The following is a 22,290-nucleotide window of genomic DNA, read 5'->3' on the forward strand; positions in this document are numbered from 1 at the left end:
TGAACATAGACTGTTGTGTTGCATGCTTCTGCCCACAGGAATTTTTGGCATATCCTGATCATACATCATGGCCTTAATTACTTCTGCAATAGTCCTGTTCTTCCTTTCTGCTACTCCATTCTGCTCCGGATTGTAATAAGCTGCCCACTCTCTTCTGATGCCCTCCTTAGCACAAAAATTAGTGAAGTCCTTATCGACATACTCTCCACCATTATCTGAGTGAAAAACTTTTATTTTCTTCCTAGTCAGATTCTCCACCAGAGCCTTGAACTCTTTGAATCGACAGAAAACCTTGTCCTTGTTTTTTAGAAAGTAAATCTAAGTTTTCCTTGAGTGGTCATCAATGAAGGTAAGGAAGTACTCGACACCACTAAGAGCTTTAGTGGACATAGGTCTACAGATATCTCAGTGTATTAATCCTAGTACACTCTTGGCCTTGTTTTTACTTCAAGGAAATGCTGCTTTGGCATACTTTCCTAGAGCACATCCTTTGCATACATCATCTCGTTCCGTACTAAGATCCGGAACTCCTGTTACAGTGCTCTTGAGAATTCTCAGAGCCCCATGGTGCAAATGTCTCATTATTTTGTGCCATAGTTCGTTCAAATCCCTTTCTCCATGACTGCTTATTAGTGCCATTGGTGATTCTAGTTGTAGTCTATACAACTTGTTACTTTTGATCTCGATCTGCACTTTCTTTTTCCAGCTCGGGTGTTTGACATATACTTTCTCCTTTATGAAGAAGACATCATAGCCTTTGCCTTGAAGTTGTGACACAGAAAGTAAGTTCATCCCCAATCCTAGTACATGCAACACATTGGTAGCACGGAATCACTCTCCCGATTTTGTGTGAAAAATTATGGTACCCCTCCCTACTGGAGTACACTTTGCCTTGTTCCCCATGGTTATTTGAAAGTTCATCTTCTCCTCCAGATAATCTGAGGAACATTCCCGAATTCCCGTCATATGCCAAGAGGCTCCACTGTCTATATACCATACCTCTAATGATGCAAAACTAGTCATACAAGTCACTTCTTCTTCCAGCTTGGAAGCCAACATAGAGAAATTAAAATCTCTTTCTCTTGTGTAATTTTCTGAAAATCGGTGTACGTCTCCTGACGTAGATGCCTCTGCATCATGGTCTCGACCCATAATTGATTTTCCCTTCCTGTCTCTGATTACTTGCTCTGATACCATGTGAAAAATCTATTGGTATATCTATCACTGCAACAACTGATTTACTTTACCTACTTATTTTCCAATAAGTTATTTATGAAATTCCTTCAATAAACATTAAAATAAATTCTGCTGCAGATATCACACCATAATACAGAAACAAACACATGCAGAAGAATCGACACAGAAATTTTGGACAACAGTCCCCGGAAAAACTCAATGTGGGGAAATCGGTGCAGCAAGGGAGGATTTTATTATTCAGCAATTCTTCAGTACAACAGGGTGCCAAACTGGCTTACCCAACAAAGAGAAAATTCTCCAGCACTTTTCTAGTCTTTGCGTCAACTTGGGTGACCTCTGCGTAGCTCCCAAACACTCTGCGTCAACCCCTGCCTCTCTGCGTCATCACTGGGCCTCTCTGCGTCACCCACGTAGGCCCTCCAGTGATTGCGCAGTCTGCTGCTGCCTTTGCGTTTGCCTGAGAGGCTCTACGTTTGCCTCTCCAACCTCTACGTTGGTCTCCTGATGCTGTTCCTGACTCTCTGCTTCGTACTTGCTGACTCCTGCTGCTCTCCAGACCACTAGTTCGAATTTCTCAGCTAACCCCGCTCTAGAAATCGAACTGATTGGTCTCCCTCAGTGTGTTCTCCAACTGACCCTCAAGCCTCTTCTTATAATTTTCTCGTTGGTCCATCAACGATCGAGATTAAATCTCTAATCAATCGCTAAGATTAGATTTGGCTTGATGCATGACTTTTGAACCCTTCTAACCCAATTTTATATTAATACCCATTAATATTTTATTTTTCCTAAGTTTAGATTTAGAACTCCATTAAAAATATTAATTATTTTAATATCTCCCAAACCGGTTAGAATCTGCCCAAACCATTTCTTGGTCTTGGAGATCTCATGTGCTTTAGCCTCTCCACCAATTTTCATGACTAGAGCACATCCGATGCTACCCTAAGTCAACATGAGTGGGCTGAAAATACCTTTCAGATTGCTATTCCATTGAAGTAAATGTGGCTCATACGACTACAAGGTCACCATTTTAAATACTAGCAAGGCTCATACTTCTCAAGCAAAGATGGAAGGGTACCTATCTCTCTTTCAACCAAGCTTAGGCTTGGAGGTGAATTTTAGGATGCAATCTAAACTAGGATGCAAGATGATGACCAAGTTAGCTAGCTTCAAAGAGATGACAATATGCTTCAATGTAAAGATGTAAACCACTTATAACCAAGCTTAATTGATATATCAACTTAGATCACAAAGACTTCCAATAGCAAATTCAAGATCTTTTAATGAAACAATGATAACAATCAAAGTATTTAGTTATAGTGTTTATAAAAATGTTCTTTACTTATAGGATTTAGAGATTAGAAGCAAGTGAGATTTCAAACACAATTTACTAAAAGACCACAGAGGTTGCTAACAATGATTTTAAAATGATAAAATGCAACAAAAGTTCATGCAATTTCTAACTATGCAATGCAAATGCAAGTTATTTAAGGTGCAATGCAGTGAGATTCAAGAATGCAATGCAAATCAGCGACTGAATGCAAGGTTAGCTAGTGATTTCTCACTTTTAAATAAGGACATGTAGGATGCCTTGGAATGAAATTCCAAGCTCCGTCAAGAGAAAAAATTATCTTTATTAATAAGTTTACAATGGGAGATGCCCTCTTAGGAAAAGAAGGACTCTTCTTCAAAGAGTCTTACAACATAAATGAACAAAGATTTCCTCAAATATCCTTCTTGAAATGCTTCAGAAATTCTCCAAGGGACAGACTTCAAAGTGCTTTTGATTTTCCACTAGTGACAGTGAAAAGCAAAATCTCCAATTTTTCTTCAATGCAATGGTTCACAATTATGATTAATTTATGCTGGTTCACAATTATGATGAATTTCTGCTACAAGGAAAGCTTGTTACTTCAATGGAATAGCATTCTAAAAGGTACTTTCAGCCCACTCATGTTGATTTGGGGTAGCATCGGATGTGCTCTAGTCATGAAAATTGGTGGAGAGGCTAAAGCACATGAGATCTCCAAGACCCAGAAATGGTTTGGGCAGATTCTAACCGGTTTGGGAGATATTAAAATAATTAATATTTTTAATGGATTTCCTAAGTCTAAACTTAAGAAAAATAAAATATTAATGGGTATTAATATAAAACTGGGTTATAAGGGTTCAAAAGTCATGGATCAAGCCAAATCTAATCTTAGCTGTTGATTAGAGATTTAATCTCGGCCATCGATGGACCAACGAGAAAAGTATAAGAAGAGGTTTGAGGGTCAGTTGGAGGACACACTGAGGGAGACCAGTTAGTTCGATTTCTAGAGCGGGGTTAGCTGCGAAATTCGAACTAGTGGTCTGGAGAGAAGCAAGAGGAAGTAAGTACGAAATAGAGAGTTAGGAGTAGCACCAGAAGACCAGCGCAGAGGTTGGAGAGGCAGATGCAGAGGCAGCAACACACTGAGCAGTTGCCAGAGGGCCTGCGTGGGTGACGCAGAGAGGCCCAGTGCTGACACAGAGAGGCAAGGGCTGACGTAGAGTGTCTGGGAGCTACGCAGAGGTCAGCCAGGCTGATGCTGAGACTAGGAGAAGCGTTGGAGAAGTTTTCTCTCTGTTTGGTAAGCCAGTTTGGCACCCTGTTGTATTGAAGAATTACTGAATAATAAAATCCTCCCTTGCTGCACCGGTTTTCCCACATTGGGTTTTTTCGGGGACTATTGTCCAAAATATCTGTGTCGATGTGTTGATTCTTGTGCATGTGTTTGTTTATGTATTATAGTGTGATATCTGTAGCAGAATTTATTTTAATGTTTATTGAAGGAATTTCATAAATAACTTATTGGAAAATAAGTAGGTAAAGTAAATCAGTTGTTGTAGTGATAGATATACCAATAGATTTTTCACATGGTATCAGAGTAAGTAATTAGAGAGGGGAAGGGAAAATCAATTATGGGTCGAGACCATGATGCAGAGGCATCTACGTTAGGAGGCTCGCACAGATTTTCAGAAAATTGCACAAGAGAAAGTGATTTCGATTTCTCTATGTTGGCTTCTAGGATGTAAGAAGAAGTGGCTTGTATGACTAGTTCTGCATCATCAGAGGTATGGTATATAGACAGTGGAGCCTCTTGGCATATGACGGGAATCTGAGAATGTTTCTCAGATTATCGGGAGGGGAAGATGAACTTTCAAATCACCATGGGGAACAAGGCAAAGTGTACTCCATTAGGGAGGGGTACCATAGTTTTTCAAACAGAATCGGGAGAGCGGTTCCGTGCTACCAATTCGCTGCATGTACCAGGATTGGGGATGAACTTACTTTCCATGTCGCAACTTCAAGGCAAAGGCTATGACGTCTTCTTCATCAAAGAGAAAGTATACGTCAAACACCTGAGCTAGAAAAAGAAAGTGCAGATCGAGATCAAAAGTAACAGGTTGTATAGACTACAACTAGAATCACCAATGGCACTAATAGGCAGTCATGGAGACAAAGATTTGAACAAACTATGGCATAGAAGAATGTGACATTTGCACCATGGGGATCTGAGAATTCTCAGGAGCACTGTAATAGGAGTTCCAGATCTTAGTACGGAACGAGGTGATGTATGCAGAGGATGTGCTCTAGGAAGGTATGCCAAAGCAACATTTCTTAGAAGTAAAAACAGGGCCAAGGGTGTACTAGGATTGATACACTCAGATATCTGCGGACCTATGTCCACTAAAGCTCTTAGTGGTGCCGAGTACTTCCTTATCTTCATTGATGACCACTCAAGAAAAACTTGGATTTATTTTCTGAAAACCAAGGACGAGGTTTTCTGTTGATTCAAAGAGTTCACGGCTCTAGTGGAGAATCTGACTGGTAGAAACTAAAATTTTTGCGCTCAGAGAATGGTGGAGAGTATGTCGATAAGGACTTCACTGTTTTTTGCGCTAAGGAGGGCATCAGAAGAGAGTGGACAACTCCTTACAATCCGGAGAAGAATGGAGTAGTAGAAAGGAAGAACAGGACTATTGTAGAAGCAGTGAGGGCCACGATGTATGATCAGGATATGCCAAAATTTCTATGGGCGGAAGCATGCACACAACAGTCTATATTCAGAACAGGACTCCTCATTGGGCATTGGGCAAGATTACTCCAGAGAAATTTTTCGCAAGGAAAATCCCTGAAGTCAGTCATTTCAGGACATTTGGGAGTTTAGCATATTGCCACGTACTCAAGGAAAAGAGGAAGAAGCTAAATCAAACTGCAGAAAAAGGGTATCTAGTGGGATATAGCGAGAACGCTAAGGCATACAGAATCTATCTTCCAGGGAGTAGGAAGGTAGTGGTTCGACGAGATGTGAAGTTCATGGACGACAGGGCTTTCAGAAAATCTCGTGAAATGCCTTCCGAGGAGCAGTCAAAAGAGGAGCCATTGGTTAAACCTCTTCAACCAACGGAAGTAAAGAATTCTTCCTCGGGTTAGAAAGATTCACAGGATGAGGAGGAGCTAACAAAAGCACCTGTTGGTAGAGGAAGAACTAGTAGGGAACTTTGTCAGATTCTGCGAGATGCAGAGGACTTCATCGGTGTGCCAAGAAACAATAACAGGGAGCAAAAACAACCATATAGATATTAGGCATTAGTAGCTCAAGATGGGGAGCCTGCCAGTTTCCAGGAGGCCGCTCAACATCAGGTTTGGCTAGATGCGATGGTAGAGTACAACTTCATAATGGTGAATGATGTTTGGGAGGTAGTGCCAAGGCCTCAAGACATATCAGTGGTAGGTTCAAGATGGATCTACAAGATCAAATATGTTGCAGACGGCAGTGTAGAGAAATATAAAGCCAAGTTTGTGGCTAAGGGGTATGCTTAGAAGGAAGGAATTGACTACGAAGAGACCTTCGCCCCGGTAGCTAGGTATACATCTATTAGAACTGTGATATCTCTTGCAACACAGATGGGGTGGGAGATTCATCAGATGGATGTTAAAACGACATTTCTGAACGGGGTGATAAAAGAAGAGGTATACATTGAATAACCAGAGGGCTTTGAGACACATGAGAAGAAGTCTCATGTATGCAGGTTGAAGAAAGCCTTGTATGGGCTGAAACAGGCACCTAGAGCATGGTATGGTCGAATTGATGGCTACTTGCAGAAGATGGGATTTGTCAAGAGTGACGTAGATCCAAATCTCTACTATCTGGTTGTAGAGAATGAGCCGCTAATCTTAGTATTGTATGTGGATGATCTCTTTCTGACAGGATCATCCAGGTTCATCGGGGACTGCAAAAAGAATCTAGCGATAGAATTCGATATGAAGGATTTGGGATGAATGCATTATTTCCTAGAGTTGGAAGTTTTGCAGCAAAAGGGAGAGATCTTCCTTGGGCGAGGGAGATATGCTACACAAATCCTAAAGAGATTCAGGATGGAGGACTGTAGACCCATGGCTACTCCAATGATCACCAACTAGAAGAAGATTGATGCATCAGAAGACAAGGATGTTGATCCCACCTTATATAGGCATCTCATAGGGTCCCTGATGTATCTGGTCAATACCAGGCCAGAGATTTGCTACGATGTCAACACCCTCAGTCAGTTCATGGTGGAACTGAAGAGAGCACACTGGGCAGCAACCAAACATGTTCTTAGATATTTATAGGGAATCGTCGATTGTGGACTCTTGTACACCAGGAGTAAGAATATCAGATCGAGTGGATTTACTGATGCAGATTGGGCAGGAAGTTCAGTGGATTGGAAAAGTACCTCTGGGTACTGTTTCAACATTGGATCAGGAATGACCTCCTAGTGCAGTGAGAAACAAAAGTTCGTGGCTCTGAGCTCATATGAGGCAGAATATATGGCGGCGAGTACAGCGTTGTGTGAGGCCATATGGCTCAAAAAACTGCTTGTGAACCTATTCCGAAGAAAAATGGAGGCGACCAGGATCATGTGTGATAAACAGAGTTGCATCAAGCTCTTTGAGAATCCAGTGTTTCATGATCAGTCAAAGCATATTGATATCCGATGTCCCTTTGTCAGAGACTGTGTCCAACGAGGAGTTGTACAGTTGAGCTACACTCCTATAGGAGAATAGGTGGCAGACATCCTCACCAAGGCCCTTGGAAGAACAAAGTTTGATTATTTCAGGGAAAAGATGGGGATGATAAAGAATTCATTTCAGTAGCAGAAATGGGGGTGATGTTTCAGTGCGATAGTAGTCAGCAGTAGCACGGCGCAACATGGCAGAGGGAGTTGCAGTGAAGATGCAGTGTTGGAAGAAAGGACCAGTAGTAGCAGGGATGCAGAGGGAGCTGCCGTACAGATGCAGCAGTGGCAGTGGCAGGACCATGGGCAACAATACAAGATGCAGCAGTGCAGAGAATGTTGGGCAGGGTGGCCTAACATTAGCACAGGGACCGATTCTGGATGATCATGGTGATACTCAGTGAGGAGTATTACTAGAGCACAATCCTGGCTAAGAGGGAGTGTTTATTTGGGGTATCATCGGATGTGCTCTAGCCATGAAAATTGGTGGAGAGGCTAAAGCACATGAGATCTCCAAGACCCAAAAATGGTTTGGGCAGATTCTAACCGGTTTGGGAGATACTAAAATAATTAATATTTTTAATGGAGTTCCTAGGTCTAAACTTTGGAAAAATAAAATATTAATGGGTATTTAAATAAAACTGGGTTAGAAGGGTCCAAAAATCATGGATCAGCCAAATCTAATCTTATCCGTTGATGGACCAACGAGAAAAGTATAAGAAAAGGCTTGAGGGTCAGTTGGAGGACACACTGAGGGAGGCCAGTTAGTTCGATTTCTGGAGCAGGGTAAGCTGAGAAATTCGAACTAGCGGTCTGGAGAGCAGCAGGAGGTAGCAAGTACGGAACAGAGAGTTGGGAGTAGCACCAGAAGACCAGTGCAGAGGTTGGAGAGGCAAATGCACAGCCTCTCAGGCAGACGCAGAGGCAGTAGTAGATTGCGCAGTCACTGGACGGCCTGCGTGGGTGATGCAGAGAGGCCTAGTGCTGACGCAGAGTGTCTAAGAGCTACGTAGAGGTCAGCCAGGCTGACGCTGAGACTGGGAGAAGTGTTGGAGAATTTTTCTCTCTGTTGGGTAAGCCAATTTGGCACCTTGTACTGAAGAATTGCTGAATAATAAAATCCTCCCTTGCTGCACCGATTTTCCCACATTGGGTTTTTCTGGGGACTATTGTCCAAAATACCTGTGTCGATGTGTTGATTCTTTTGCATGTGTTTGTTTCTATATTATGGTGTGATATCTGCAACATAATTTATTTTAATGTTTATTGAAGGAATTTCATAAATAACTTATTGGAAAATAAGTAGGTAAAGTAAATCAGTTGTTGCAGTGGTATAATTTTCACATCTCATAGCGCACGTCTTTAAGGGATAAAGCCTCCTAAGCCTGTGGCTTACTCTTATGAAATAGTGTGTAACAAGTGAAATGCACAAAGGGACAAACCCTTATCAAAACCTGTGATCAAATCCTCAAGAGAGGCAAGAAAGGATCTGCAGCCAAAGCGAAAATTAGTTCTGAAATAAATCAATGAATGAAAAGACCCTAAATACCTTTGCGGCTAGGCTGAAAGAAGCCTCCGAGATATCAGATCTGAGAGGGCTAAATCCCAAGCCCAAAACAATGGCCTAAAACCCTGCAAATATGGGATTCAAGCCTTTTTGGCTTACTGCCTATATAGTAATGAGTTGACAGTCTTTAAATTCAAGCTCAAAACTTCTGGCAAATAATCTCTAGAATTAAGTTGTAGCTTCCAGGCTCTCGGCTATAGACAATGAAAAGAGACTCTCTGCAAAATAGAAGATTAACCCCTGAAATTTAAGAAAAACGCTAGATCTGTGCCAAGCTAGCGGTTGTCAAGAAAAACCTCTAAAGAAATTTATTTATGCCCAATTTTTTTTTTGTAGCCATGACAAATATGATGGAAAATAAACAGTAAAATTCAGACCCTAAAGGGCTTACAGCCTTTCCAGATCTGCTTGTTAAATCATTTGCCAAAATTTAATGTATGGAACCCTTCTCAATCACTGCAAAATATATCAAGGATGGTAGATTTCTCTGACAAATATGGATAGGTTCCAGAAAAATACAGTTAAAACTTTTGAAATTTATATAGAGCTCCTTCAAGTTTTGTCACCAAATCCTTCAGAAATTCGCTTGAGTTTATCTTCGAATATATGTCTCAAAGGGTCAATTCTTTTGCCTAAAAAATTATGGAGAAACCCACAAGGAAGAAAAATTGATCTTATCTTCGCAGCTATCATCCAAACCCTCATAGCTATACCTCGAAACCCCTCAAGAAAATCCATTTTGTGATGAAGAAGGCTTAGAAAACACTGTGGTTGAGTTAGATGGCACCCTCAACGATCCAACCTGCAAGAAAGAAAAACAAATTTACCCTGAAACCCCTCAAAAAGCTCCCATTCACTTAACCAACTTGGACCATAAATTTGATTTTTATTAAAAAATCGATTTTTCTAGGAATTAATTACTATTTTCTAGACCAAAAATATTTCCTTGAATTTTTGCTTGCTTGATTTGTGGATATTCCCTTCTTGGAAAGTGCACATTCCTTTCTTTAATATTTGAGAGAATTTATTTTTCTCTCATTTTTATTTTTTTGACCATTTGGCTAATATTTTTGCCCTTTTTTCCAGAAAACCAAAAATAAAATATAATTATTTTTGCTTCAAAAGTAATTAATTTTTTGGCATATAATTTTTATTTATTTTGGCCAGAAAAATTAATTAATTGACACTAAATGCTATTAATAAATTTTCCATCCTTAAATATTTTGGCTATGGTGTCTAAATATGAGGGACCATGCACCAAAATATTTTGTTAGGATATTTCAACATAGGGAATAGTTAAGTATAACTTGGTTTAGTGTAGAGTTAGGTAAAGTGTGTTTCTTTACTATGTACTTTTGTAACTTACAATCACGGTCACGATATGTTCTAGACATGAAGTGATCTGACGGTTCATTCTCTCCTCGGTATTACCAACACTTGATCCATGGCTTAACACCCGATTGGTCCATGATCTCTATTTAAAGAGCATGGAGGGTCAATTGTAAGGTGGTCGTTCATGAGAGAAGCATATGTAAGTTTTCTTTTTTTTATTAATAAATTGCCTGAAGTGGCCGCGTTGGCTCAAGCTGTGGACTGTTTCCCTCTTTAAGTGTTTTAACCACATCAAGAATACTAGTGTATTGCTTTGTGATCTGTTTGTGAGCGGTGTCCTTTGGTGTTCTATTGGAGGAACTTACCCTGTAAATTCTTACATGGTATCGAAGCTATTTGAGGGCTGCATCTGTTGGTGATCCAAATCCAAAGCCGGTACAACTGCATTCGACTGTCGTTTCCTAGATCTACTGTTTTTGACTGCTTTCGGGCCAAGAGGACTTCTCTATCGTGTTAGGAGCATCTGTTCCAGTGAGGAACCCCTTTTGTTTCATGCGAAAAGGTTTCCAGTAGCCCTCGCTACGTCATTTTTAAGATCTAGAGGTATACAGTCTTTATTTGCAGTTTTAGTTATTCATCTCTTTGTTTATTTTGGTTTATTTAGCTCTCTGTTTTTTAATACCGGATCTATACTTTTCATTTGTGCATATGTTCTTTGCCCCGCGACTCTGTGCGATCTAGGCAAATTAGAAACAAAAATGAAGGATTTTTCTCATGCGTATGCTATTTTCCGCCGCACCTTAGTGTGATCTCAAAAAATCAGAAACATTGAGGAAAATATTCAGTTTCGGTGAAAGCTAACTTCAAGCCATAAGGTTTGTTTTTTTTGCATGTTCGTGTTGGGTTGTGTGTTTTTTTGTTTTGTAGGCACAAAGGGCTTTTTCAAGTAAGCACGCACTCCAAAGCTTCAGTGACTAAAAAAAAAGAAAACTCCCCTTCCTCTTTCCAAAAATTATGAACCTTTTAAACTAGCTCACTTGGTCCAAAGTTACTTTATGAGAATAGAGGTCTTGGGTTCAAGTCTTTCTTTTTATTGATTTACTTTTTCAAAAAGCACATGTAACTTATGTTTTAAAGTTACTTTATGTAAAAGTGTTCTCACCCATTATAAAAAGTGAGTCACTTATAATTCTAAAGTCTCTTTATCTTTTGTTTAAGTTACAATTTAGTGGGTAGCTCATAAAGTACCATTGTAAAAGTGACTTTTACTTATTTATAAAAGTGGGTCACATCATTTTTTTTAAAGTGAGCTAATTAGATTAAGTTTGGAAATTGGGGGGGGGGATTTATATAACATTATCATTCACTTCTGCAAATTCACGTATTTTGTCGGCATCTTCAAGAACTTTTCTTCAAAAAGGCATAACTTCTTTATCCGGAAGCCATTTTCAGAGCCGTTTTTTTTGAATTGGCCTAATTGTTTGAGATTTTTCCATTGGAACACTTAGTTTTAGCATCTACAGCTTTAGTTTTTGTCAAAATGGAAAGTTCATGCCAAGTTATTCTTGACAGCACCAACTACTTCCAATGGTTATCCTATATTGTGGATTTACTTAAAAGTAAAGGTCTTTATAGAATAGCCTCAGGCCAAGAATCTAAACCTAAAGATGAAGATAAGGCAGCCAAATGGGAAAATAGGCAAGATCAAGCACGTGGGTTGATAGAGATGTCTATTTCTCCAGACCTTAGATTCCATATCACAGAACTTGATACCCTTGATGAAGAAATGAAACAGCTCAATAAAGTTTTTGGAATTAAAAATGAAATTAGAGCCCATCAACTTGAAAATGAGTTGCTTATGTTGGACCCCAATAATTTTTCTTCCATTGATGAATTTTTGTCCAAGTTCAAGACCCTTACACTTCTCTTGGAAGGTGTTAAGGTTAAGAAAGAAGATGGTAGCCTTATCTATTCCATTCTTACAAAGTTAGGACTAGCCTACTCTGTGTTTGTTTCCACCTTCCATTCTACTAGAGAAGTCTTTATTTCTCAAGGACAAGCCTACAAGTCCCCCTCTTTGATGCCTTTTGTGTTTCTTTAATAAGAGAACAAGAAAAACTCTTACATCTTGGTCTTCTTAATCTTCGAAACTCTTCTATGAAATCCTTAGCCGCCCAGCAACAACCAAGTTCAAAGAATCCTAAGAAGTAGCATCCTAAAAAGAATGGTCCTAAACCAACCAAAGGTCCTAAGCACTTTCAGTCTCAAAATGAAAAATCAATTCAACAAAATGATCAGGCAAATAAAAACAAAGGGAAGAAGACTGATAGACATTGCACCTTTTCAATCGAGATGGCCACTTAGAATCAAAATGCTTTAAGAAGATGGAAGCCTTGGAAGTAGCAATGAAGAAGCATAACATCTATTTGGAGCACTCTTCAACTTCAACTTCATCTTCAGGAATAACACTTTCTGCATGTGGTTGTCAAGCATCTCGGTTTGGTTATGCACTAAATGTTTCTTCTTCTTCTCATTCTCATGAGTGGCTCATTGATTCTGGAGCTTCTTATCACATGGCAAAAAAAAAAAGCCATGTTTTCTTCTTTAAATGATTGTAACACCAAAAATATATGTTGGTGATGATAGATCTCTTAGTGTTGTAGGGACTGGAACTATTCATCTAGACAATGATCAATTTAATAATGTATTATGTCTTCCAACCTTATCCTGCAATCTTCTATCTGTATATCAGATAACTCATTCAGGTGAAGGTAAAATCGTTGAATTTTCACCTCATGATGTTGTAATTAAGGACCTAAGAGATCCTAGACAGCTTTTAGCTATTGACATTGCTGATGATTCTACAAGCTTGTATAGGTTTAACAACTTTGGGTCATCAACTCTTCCCTCGATATTTGTTGCTCATAATGATGAAGTGAGCAAACTTGGCATGAGCGATTTGGTCACTTAAACTATCGCTCCCTTCAAAATCTATGTAAAAAAAATATGGTGACATGTTTTCCTATGGTATCTTGCAGAGATGGTGTTTGTTCCGAATGTGTATTTGGAAAACATCATCGGGATAGTTTTGAAAAACATGCCTCTTGGCACACCTCAGCCCCTTTACAGCTTGTGCATAGTGATTTATGTGGTCCACTTCCAGTTGTTTCATTCTTTGGCTACAAGTATTTCTTAACTTCCATTGATGTTTTCTCTAGACGCACTTGCGTATACTTCTTAAAACTCAAAAGTGAAGTATTTAACATGTTCTTGGCCTTTAAGGCTTTTGTTGAGAAACAATATGGACATCAAATTCTTAAGCTAAGATCTGATAATGGCGGAGAATATATTAACAATAAATTCATCAACTTTTGCACTGAATATGGAATTCAAATACAACATATTGTTCCATATACTCCACAACAAGATGGTGTAGTTGAAAGGAAGAATCACACCTTAAAGGAAATGGCTAATTGTATGCTTCAATCTAAAGGACTTAGTCTTAATTTTTGGGCAGAAGCAATTCACTGTGCAAATTACATAGTAAATCGCACTCCTACTAAGGTTTTAAAGAATATCACTCCAGAAGAAGCATGGAGCTCAATTAAACCAGATGTAAGTCACTTTTGTATTTTTGGAAGTGAAGCATGGGCCCATATTCCCGATGAGAAACATAAGGCCTTAGAACCTAAGAGTGAAAAATGTCTTTTTGTTGGATATTCTGAAGATTTCAAAGGATATAGAATTCTTTCACGTAAATCCAAAAATGTTATCATTAGAAGAGATGTAAAGTTTGCTGAAAATATATCGGCCTACGAGCCTAGTTCGGCGGATGTGCCACCTCTCTCTATCCCTTCCACTTTTGAAAATATTTCTTCTTCAGATGGTGATAGCGAGGATGACAATCCTCCCCCACTTTCTGAGGATCCTCCTTCAACTCCTCAGCTTCCAAAATGGGTCCGTGCTACTCGGGATGCAGCAGGTTCTCTTGCAGGTGATCCTACGGATCAACAACGTACACGTTCTCAATTCGATAGAGCCTCTTCTTTATTGGCTCAAGCTTTAGCGAATTATGATCCTGACACCTTTACAGAAGCTTCAAGCCATCCAAATTGGGATGCAGATATGAATGAAGAATATCGTTCGTTATTGGCAAATGATGCATGGGATCTTGTTCCTCTTCCAAAGGGAAGAAAACTTGTTAGATGTAAATGGGTTTACAGAACCAAGTTTGGACCAAATGGAAAAGTTGATAAACATAAAGCTCGTCTTGTTGCTAAGGGATTTTCACAAGTTGAAGGCATTGACTATACTGAAACCTTCTCCCCTGTTGCCAAAATGAACTCTATCTGCCTTGTTCTTTCCCTTGCTGCCTCTTTCAAATGGGAAGTCCATCAGATGGATGTTAAATTTTCCTTCTTACATGGGGACTTGCATGAAGAAATCTATATGGAACAACCTCCTAGCTTTATACAAATAGACTCCAGCCTTGTATGTCGGCTTAAGAAATCCCTTTATGGTCCCACGCAAGCCCCTCGGGCTTGGTATGCCAAAATGGATAGCTTTCTTTTAGATATTGGCTTTTCTAGGTGCTATTATGACAATATTATCTACACCAAGAAAGTGGGTAAGTCCCTTATCATTCTTGTTCTTTATGTTGATGATCTTATCCTTACTGGTAGTGATCCCAACCTTATAAACCATGTGAATTCCAGCCTTAAAAAGCAGTTTGAAATGACAGACTTAGGACACTTGCATTATTTTTTTGGTTTTCAAGTCTTGCAATCCAGGGAAGGTATTTCCCTTTCCTAGGCCAAGTATGTCTGTGATCTTCTATGCCACTTTCACATGGAAGACTGTAAGCCAACCTCTTCTCCCTTTCAGTCTGGAGCCAAACTTTCAGTCACTTGTACTTCCCCTGAAGTTGATGCTACCTTATACCGTCAGCTTGTAGGAAAAAATTTCTATCTCACCCATACCTGTCTTGACCTTTCCTTTGTTGTTGGCCTTATTGCTTGGTTTATGCAAAACCCACATGAAATTCATTGGAAAGCAGCTAAAAGAATGCTTCGTTATGTTCGGGGTACAGTTCAGTTTGGGATTCATTACAGTGCATAAGCATCTCCTCTATTGGTTGGTTTCACTGATTCCGATTGGGTTGGTGACCCTGATGATTGAAACTCTACTGCAAGTTATGTCTTCACTCTTGGTTCTGGACTTATTACATGGGCTTGCAAGAAACAAAGTGCCATTTCTCTTTCTTCAGCAGAAGAAGAGTATCGTGGTGTCGTAGAAGCTAGTAAGGAAGCCCTGTGGCTTCGTCAGATCCTATCAGAGTTTGGCTTTTAGCAGCAACATCCGACTACACTTTGGTGTGATAATCAAAGTGCCATTCAACTATGCAAAGATCCAGTCCAACATTAGCGCAACAAACACATTGAACTACACATGCACTTCATTAGAAAGCTCATTCATGACCATGTTCTTGAAGTGCAATATTGTTCAACCGATGATCAAGTTGCAGACATCTTTACAAAGGCTCTCACAGAGGCGAAGTTTACTAAACTTCGATTTATGGTTGGAGTTCAGGAAGTTATCACTAAGGGGGGATAAGCGCTAATGCCTCATTCCTTCTCCTATTGTGTCATATTTGTACATCCTTCAATCCTATCCCAAGTTGTTTTTAAGGGGGGATGTTAGGATATTCCGACACATAGGAAATAGTTAAGTATAACTTGGTCTAGTGTAGAGTTAGGTAAAGTGTGTTTCTTTACTATGTACTTTTGTAACTTACAATCTGACGGTTACGATATGTTCTAGACATGAAGTGATCCGACGGTTCATTCTCTCCTCGATATTACCGACACTTGATCCGTGGCTTAACACCCGATTGGTTCATGATCTCTATTTAAAGAGCATGGAGGTTCATTTGTAAGGTGACCGTTCATGAGAGAAGCTTATGTAAATTTTCTTTTTTTATTAATAAATTGCTTGAAGTGGCTACGTTTGCTCAAGCTGTGGACTGTTTCCCTCTTTGAGGGTTTTAACCACATCAAGAATACTGGTGTATTGATCTATGATCTGTTTGTGAGCGGTGTCCTTTGGTGTTCTATTTGAGGAACTTACCTTGTAAATTCCTACATATTTTTTACACCAAGATATTACAATTTCAACCCTCAAAGGGGGAACACTTGTTCATTATAGACCCTCAATTTATTACCCAATTCCACGACTCAATATGATCTAGTAGACCAAGTGATTTGTAATAAAATAATTTATCCAATTAGTTTAAATTATTCCCAAATCGTTTTTACAAAAGACTCGACTAGAACACTAGGACTCACTTAAGATCTTGATGAAAAATTCCACCATAATTTTGGGGTGAGGCTGGAGGGAAAAACTCTGCTGATCATCCGTGTTTAGAAACACAAATGAATCAGTGAAACATAAAACCTCCTAGGATGAAATCCGTCGCCAAAATAGTAGGCTTACCTAAGTTGTTACATACATATGGTCTTACTAGCATCATTTACATTAAAACCTTTGCAGAATGGGTTTACAACTCTGACAAACTGACGACTAATGATGATGAATCCAGGATAATCTGAATGCTCGAGCATGATGGAATTCCTTTGCGAAAATGTGTACTGTTATAGGGTAGTTGACACGCAGTGGTCAACACTTCCAGTTCAAACCTCACACTAGTGACAAGGGATAATCCATACTTGTTAAGATATCCTTCTGTCGTGATGTAATTGACATTGTTATTTGGCATTTGAATTTAATTTGGATATCATATTAAGTTTCAATTATCCATGCTTGCTCTCTTGTAAATTTCTATCCCATGGGAGGTTTGTTGATAACGATGCGCTATTGTCTGATTAGATGGTACCCTGTGGGATGGAGGACTCACCAATTACCCCTAGAGTCTAAAAGTATGTATTTCTTTGCATGCTAACATCTTTTTTCTTTTCTATAATTTGTATAGAAAGTTGCATTGCAGTGGGAAGGGAAACTGGTCTATAACATTGACCTTAAGGGCATGCATATCTTAATTTTTCAGATTTAACGTATTTCTTATTGTACTCTCTACTAATAGAGTCTTATCTCTTTTGCTCTAAGTTACTGGAAACTCCTGAAGAATTTTCCAGAAACGCGGATCCCCGTTTCCGATACATAAACGGATACGATTCTTGTCTAAAACGCTGTAAAAATGTTTTTGTGCCGTTTCAAAAAATCGGAAATTATAGATTTGGAATTGGATACGTTTCCAAGGGATTTTTTTTTTTTTTTGAAATCCGGAAACGCATCCACGAAAATTGTGATCAGAATCCACCCTTAAAATGTTGAAAAGCTTGAAAATTTGTATAGCCATAAATAAATAATAAAAATGAAGAAATCAGATTTGCAAATAAACTCACTATAAACAAAAATAAACTCACTGTAACCAAAGTCTCATAAGGTCTTTTCTAAATCTTTAGAAACAACAACACTCCATATATTTATCAAGGATTCTTACTAAGAAAAAGATAGATGTTCAAAAATGCAAATAAAAGGCTTTGATGAATGTCTTCGTAAAGAGATTTATTTGAACGATTAATTTTCATTTTGGTTAAGGTTTTGTTAATTGTCATTGATTTTTCTCTTGATTTCATAAATCCCTCCAATATAAGAAATCTTCTCTAGCCAATCTTGTGCCTGCATATAGTCATGAGACCAAGCTGACATTGAGAAGATTGAAATGTTCAAATAGGTCTTGATGGAATATCCCAATGATCCCACGGGCCTTTTAATTGTCATGCAAGGAAGATAGATATCATCTGCCATGCATGACACGTTCTTTGAAGGAGTTGGACCCGAAAGCACAAAGGCTGTAGCATTTCTGATTACATTATTAATGATGATGATAATATGTTGAATGTTATAATAATCACTAATGATGATGACAATGTTTATGCTGAATTGATGATGATGATTTGTTTATGTTGAATTCATGACGATGACTATGCATTTTTAGATATAGATTCTAGGTTCTAAAAGATGAATGATAATATATATCTCTCTCTCTCTTTATATATATATATGCATGTCGTTTCCTTGCCGTATCATATACTGATATTTTGAAAATTTGTCGTATCTGTATCCGTATACGTTCTGGTATCCGTTTCAGTGCAACTTAGCTTTTGGTATTTTCTTTTGCTAAATGCATCTTATACTAAATTAGTGCACCAAAAAAAATATCAAGGCACTGATGTACAATTCAATGTGTCAAGTGGTGATTATACAGAGGGCTAGATCCATTGTTTTCTTACCTTTTATGATTTCTATCCTGGGTCACTCCTAATCTTTTTTTAATATTACTTTTCTTCTTCAGTGTGCACCTTCCGGCTATGCAAGAACATTTTCTTCTCAATTATACTAGAGGCTTGTATAAAGTTTACATCTTTCAGCATATTTGTTGTTATCTAAGATTAAGAAAATGCTTGTTGTCGGAAAGATTCCATTTGGATTTGTCCTCTCTAAATATGGAATAACTGAGACATTTGCATTTTTTCAGAAAGATCTAGCTTGAATGCTTGTATGCATCTAGTATTCAAAATATGTTGCCTGAACTAGAATCATTAACTTTCAGGATTGGGGTTTTTTTGTACCATACTTGGTTGGAAGTATTTCTTTAGTGGTTCTGGGCATTGGAAGCACTGCTCCCGGGTAAATTCTTTTCCTTTTCTCTGTTTCAACTTCTCTTAAAGATACTTTATTAAATAGATTTGATTTTCAAGTTATGCATGAAAATTGATTAGATATTAAGCTAACCATTTTCACATTGTCAATATTAGTTAGGCCAACTGTCTGGAATAGTAATTCAACATTCTTATGCCTAGAAAACTTGTGATGGTCTTTGCAGGCTGCTTCAAGCTGCAATTGACAGTTTTTCATCCATCTTTTCTGATTACAAAGAGCGGATTGTTAGACACGAAGCAGCTCATTTTCTTGGTAAACTTTGTTCCAATAGAATGTATTTATGAAGACACTTCACAGCCTTCCTCCACTGGCAATTTAATCTGAATTACGCCAGTATTAGCCTTTAGAATATCCTAATATATTTGTAACTTTAGGAGATGGAGTATTGTTACATGAAATAGCAGTTGCAAAGAAGCACAACGTGTAGGTCACAAAACTCAAAAGCAATGCTTCCATGTGTGAATTTTCCATAATTTGAAAAATATGTTCAAATTATACTGGCAAGATTCTAATAAAAATATGAATTTGAATTCTATTCGGTATGGAAAAAATACATTACAAAAAAAATCTGACAGCTCCAATACAGAGGTATATATATCTGATAGATACCAAAATATGCATTTTGTTCCAAATTTGAGAAAAAATCAGCTTCAAGGATGCACAATAAATCGAAACAGTAATCCATTCCATCGAAAGTTGGCAATGTAGTTTATATTTACAACTTTTAAATTTTTTCATAATATTCTTGGGGTTTTTGAGCTGTAACATTTGTTGGTTTATGGGTTTATAGGTATGAAAAAAATTGAGCTATATTATCAAGGGCAATCAAAAGTAGATTGACCATTATGTACGGATAATTCACCTACTTTTGTACTCTGCTGAAAATATGTACAGAAAAAGCTGATAGGGCCAAATCTTGCTACTGTGGTTCTAACTGCAAACCAAGAATGCTTGAACAAAATCATGTCATTGTCAACTCCGATGATAGGATATGTTGCTTAAAAGATGAGTCAGATATATTGTAAACTTGTAGAGATTTTCGTCATGTTTATTTGTCAAATTAAAATATTAATTTTGGGAGAAAAAATATATTCTGATTCCTTGTCATTTCTTCCATATCTAGGAACTCATTATAATCGGCCGCTATAACCCATGGAACACGGGTGATCTGAAATTGATCCATCAATGAAAAGATATGGCTTGGCTTGTTATATATTTAAGGCTTGACAATCAACCAGGGTAGAAGACAAGTGAAGCAAGCCCATGGGATTGACTTACAATGACAAGAAATAGATAGGGCTTTAGTTGTTAAAGCAAATGTCAGATTATAATTGTCAATCAGATATTAGGCATATGTATTAATAATGTCACTTCAACTTAAGGTTATTTTATGCTTTAATTCACTTTAACATGTTTTCCAATCTATCCCACATTGATAAAGTGGATTGACTTGATTAATTTGTAACCCATTATAAGAAAGCTTTCACTTTCTTATTAGGTATGCAATTTTGGTGTTATTTGTGTTCATGTTATTGTTATATGCTATAAGAGCCCAGCATTCTCAAAGGTGTATCAAGAGTGTTGGGCCTTTGAAAGACAGGTTTTCCATTCTTGTGGCTTCAACAATCTGGGTGCATGGAATTTGTGGGAGTGTAAGGACCTATGGACAGTTTTCAATAGGGATGAATTGAGGGATTTCTAGCTTGACACATCAAAGAACCAAAAGGGTTTCGGATAATTAGAAATCAAGGCCAATTGATTATGGTGTTAAAAACCAAATTTATAAAAAATCTGCATTCTTTTAGCAATATGTGGCTACTACTGTTTAGCCACTATTCAGGTGTTCTATTCTAGGATTGTAGATTGAGGGAGGGAAGAACACGTATTTTCAACATTTTACTTCCTTTCAGTGTCTATTTCTGCATTTGTGACTTGTACCAATGGCCTATTTACTTAATATCATGTTGGAAGGCAGCCAAAGGTTCTCTAGCAAGAACTACAGTACATGGAAGTGACGTATCTTGGCCATGTCACCTCCCTGAAGGTACCTTGTATTTTTCATGACAACACCATTGCAATATCAATAAGGTGCAAGTCCCAAAGTCTTGTAGGCCATGCAAATGATGATGTATATGGTGTCCTAGACCTTTTTATGGTCAGCCATGCCCTTTCCTTTTGGTCCCCACTCTCAAATCCTTTCATCCTAGATACAATTGGAGTCCTTGAGATGAATCTATTGGGATACATGGTTTATGGAAGCCACTGGTTTTGTAGGGATGATCGCATTATGTAGGGCTTCTTGTGCCCATCTTTGAAGTGCACCTATGTTTTTCCCACATTGTCATGTGTCATAGAGTCTACATGCATCACTCGGCTGTGGTATAGTATATTCGGTTCTCCACATGGTAGTCTCACAATTCACAACAATATTCATGTTTCCTGAGGCACTTCACGGATCCTAATGCACAAGGTTCCTAGGTCCAAAATTCAACGAGGGCTCATTTTGATCAACTTGATGGATACTTGACATGCCGTGTTGAAATTTTGGCAAAAAAAAGATTTTGAAGTTGAGATTTACCTCTAAAGGAGACATGGTCTTGTAGTACATGAACAAATGGGTGTCAGAGCACATTTTTATGTGGCAAGGGCCGTATTCTATGTTGCATGTGTAATAGTTTATGTAGAATTTAGTTACCTTCTATTACTGATGCAATCCTTCTTGAGCTCAAATGAAGAGCGATATTGGTGTTCTTATGTAAATCAAGCAAATAGTTGCCTCTTAAACCAACTTGCCACCTTTTCCAAGCTAAATGTTGTGTGAAAATTCCTAAAATTAGAATCCTATTGCAGCCACTGGAAATTATTCTCCTAATTGTTAATTTAATTTAACAATTTATTTACTGTTTGCTACAACAAATATTGAATAAATCACACGACAACCTACACAAATAAACGCTGGAAGAAATGCTAGCACACACACATAAAATAACAAGGTTCTTTTTGGACAAAAGTCCCTGGAAAATTGGCGCAACAATTGAGGGTTTTATTATTATGCAACGGTGAAATAATCTGAGTACAATTTGGATGCCTGAAACTAGCAATCTACAACAAGAAAATATAGGCAAAATACTGAAGGGAATTTCCCTTCTCTCACAGGCAATCTTTAGCACGACTTGCCTTCAGAAAACTGGTCATCCAAACCTCAGCGTGAGCCCTTCTACGCTTCCTTTGCGTTGTCTTCGACACGTGTGGTTCAAACTGCCTCTAATGAAGTCATTCTACCTCTAGCTGGTGAGAAAATCGTCTCTCCAGCCTTTTGGAACCTTTGCCTAGCCTCTGGAAATGAGAACGATTTTTATCACCAGAAAATCGGCCTGCCTTGTTGAAGCTACTGCGTAGAGCCTCTGCGTTGCCTCTCTAGGATAACT

The 22,290-nt window shown here is 38.3% G+C and overlaps 1 protein-coding gene across 1 annotated transcript in view; it reads left to right on the forward strand.

The window, feature by feature from the left end:
* The window catches only part of LOC149165035 (uncharacterized), a 335,897-nt gene that overhangs the window by 95,959 nt on the left and 217,648 nt on the right, over window positions 1–22,290 (forward strand). The window contains exons 5-6 of the mRNA XM_089432221.1: window positions 18,753–18,829; window positions 19,026–19,114. Coding sequence (XP_089288347.1) covers window positions 18,753–18,829; window positions 19,026–19,114 — 166 coding nt within the window. The remainder of the gene's footprint in view (window positions 1–18,752; window positions 18,830–19,025; window positions 19,115–22,290) is intronic.

This window comes from Pinus tabuliformis, chromosome 5_1 (assembly GCF_031772625.1).
Source record: "Pinus tabuliformis cultivar Carrire ecotype Pingquan chromosome 5_1, CPIR1, whole genome shotgun sequence".
NCBI lineage: Eukaryota > Viridiplantae > Streptophyta > Pinopsida > Pinales > Pinaceae > Pinus > Pinus tabuliformis.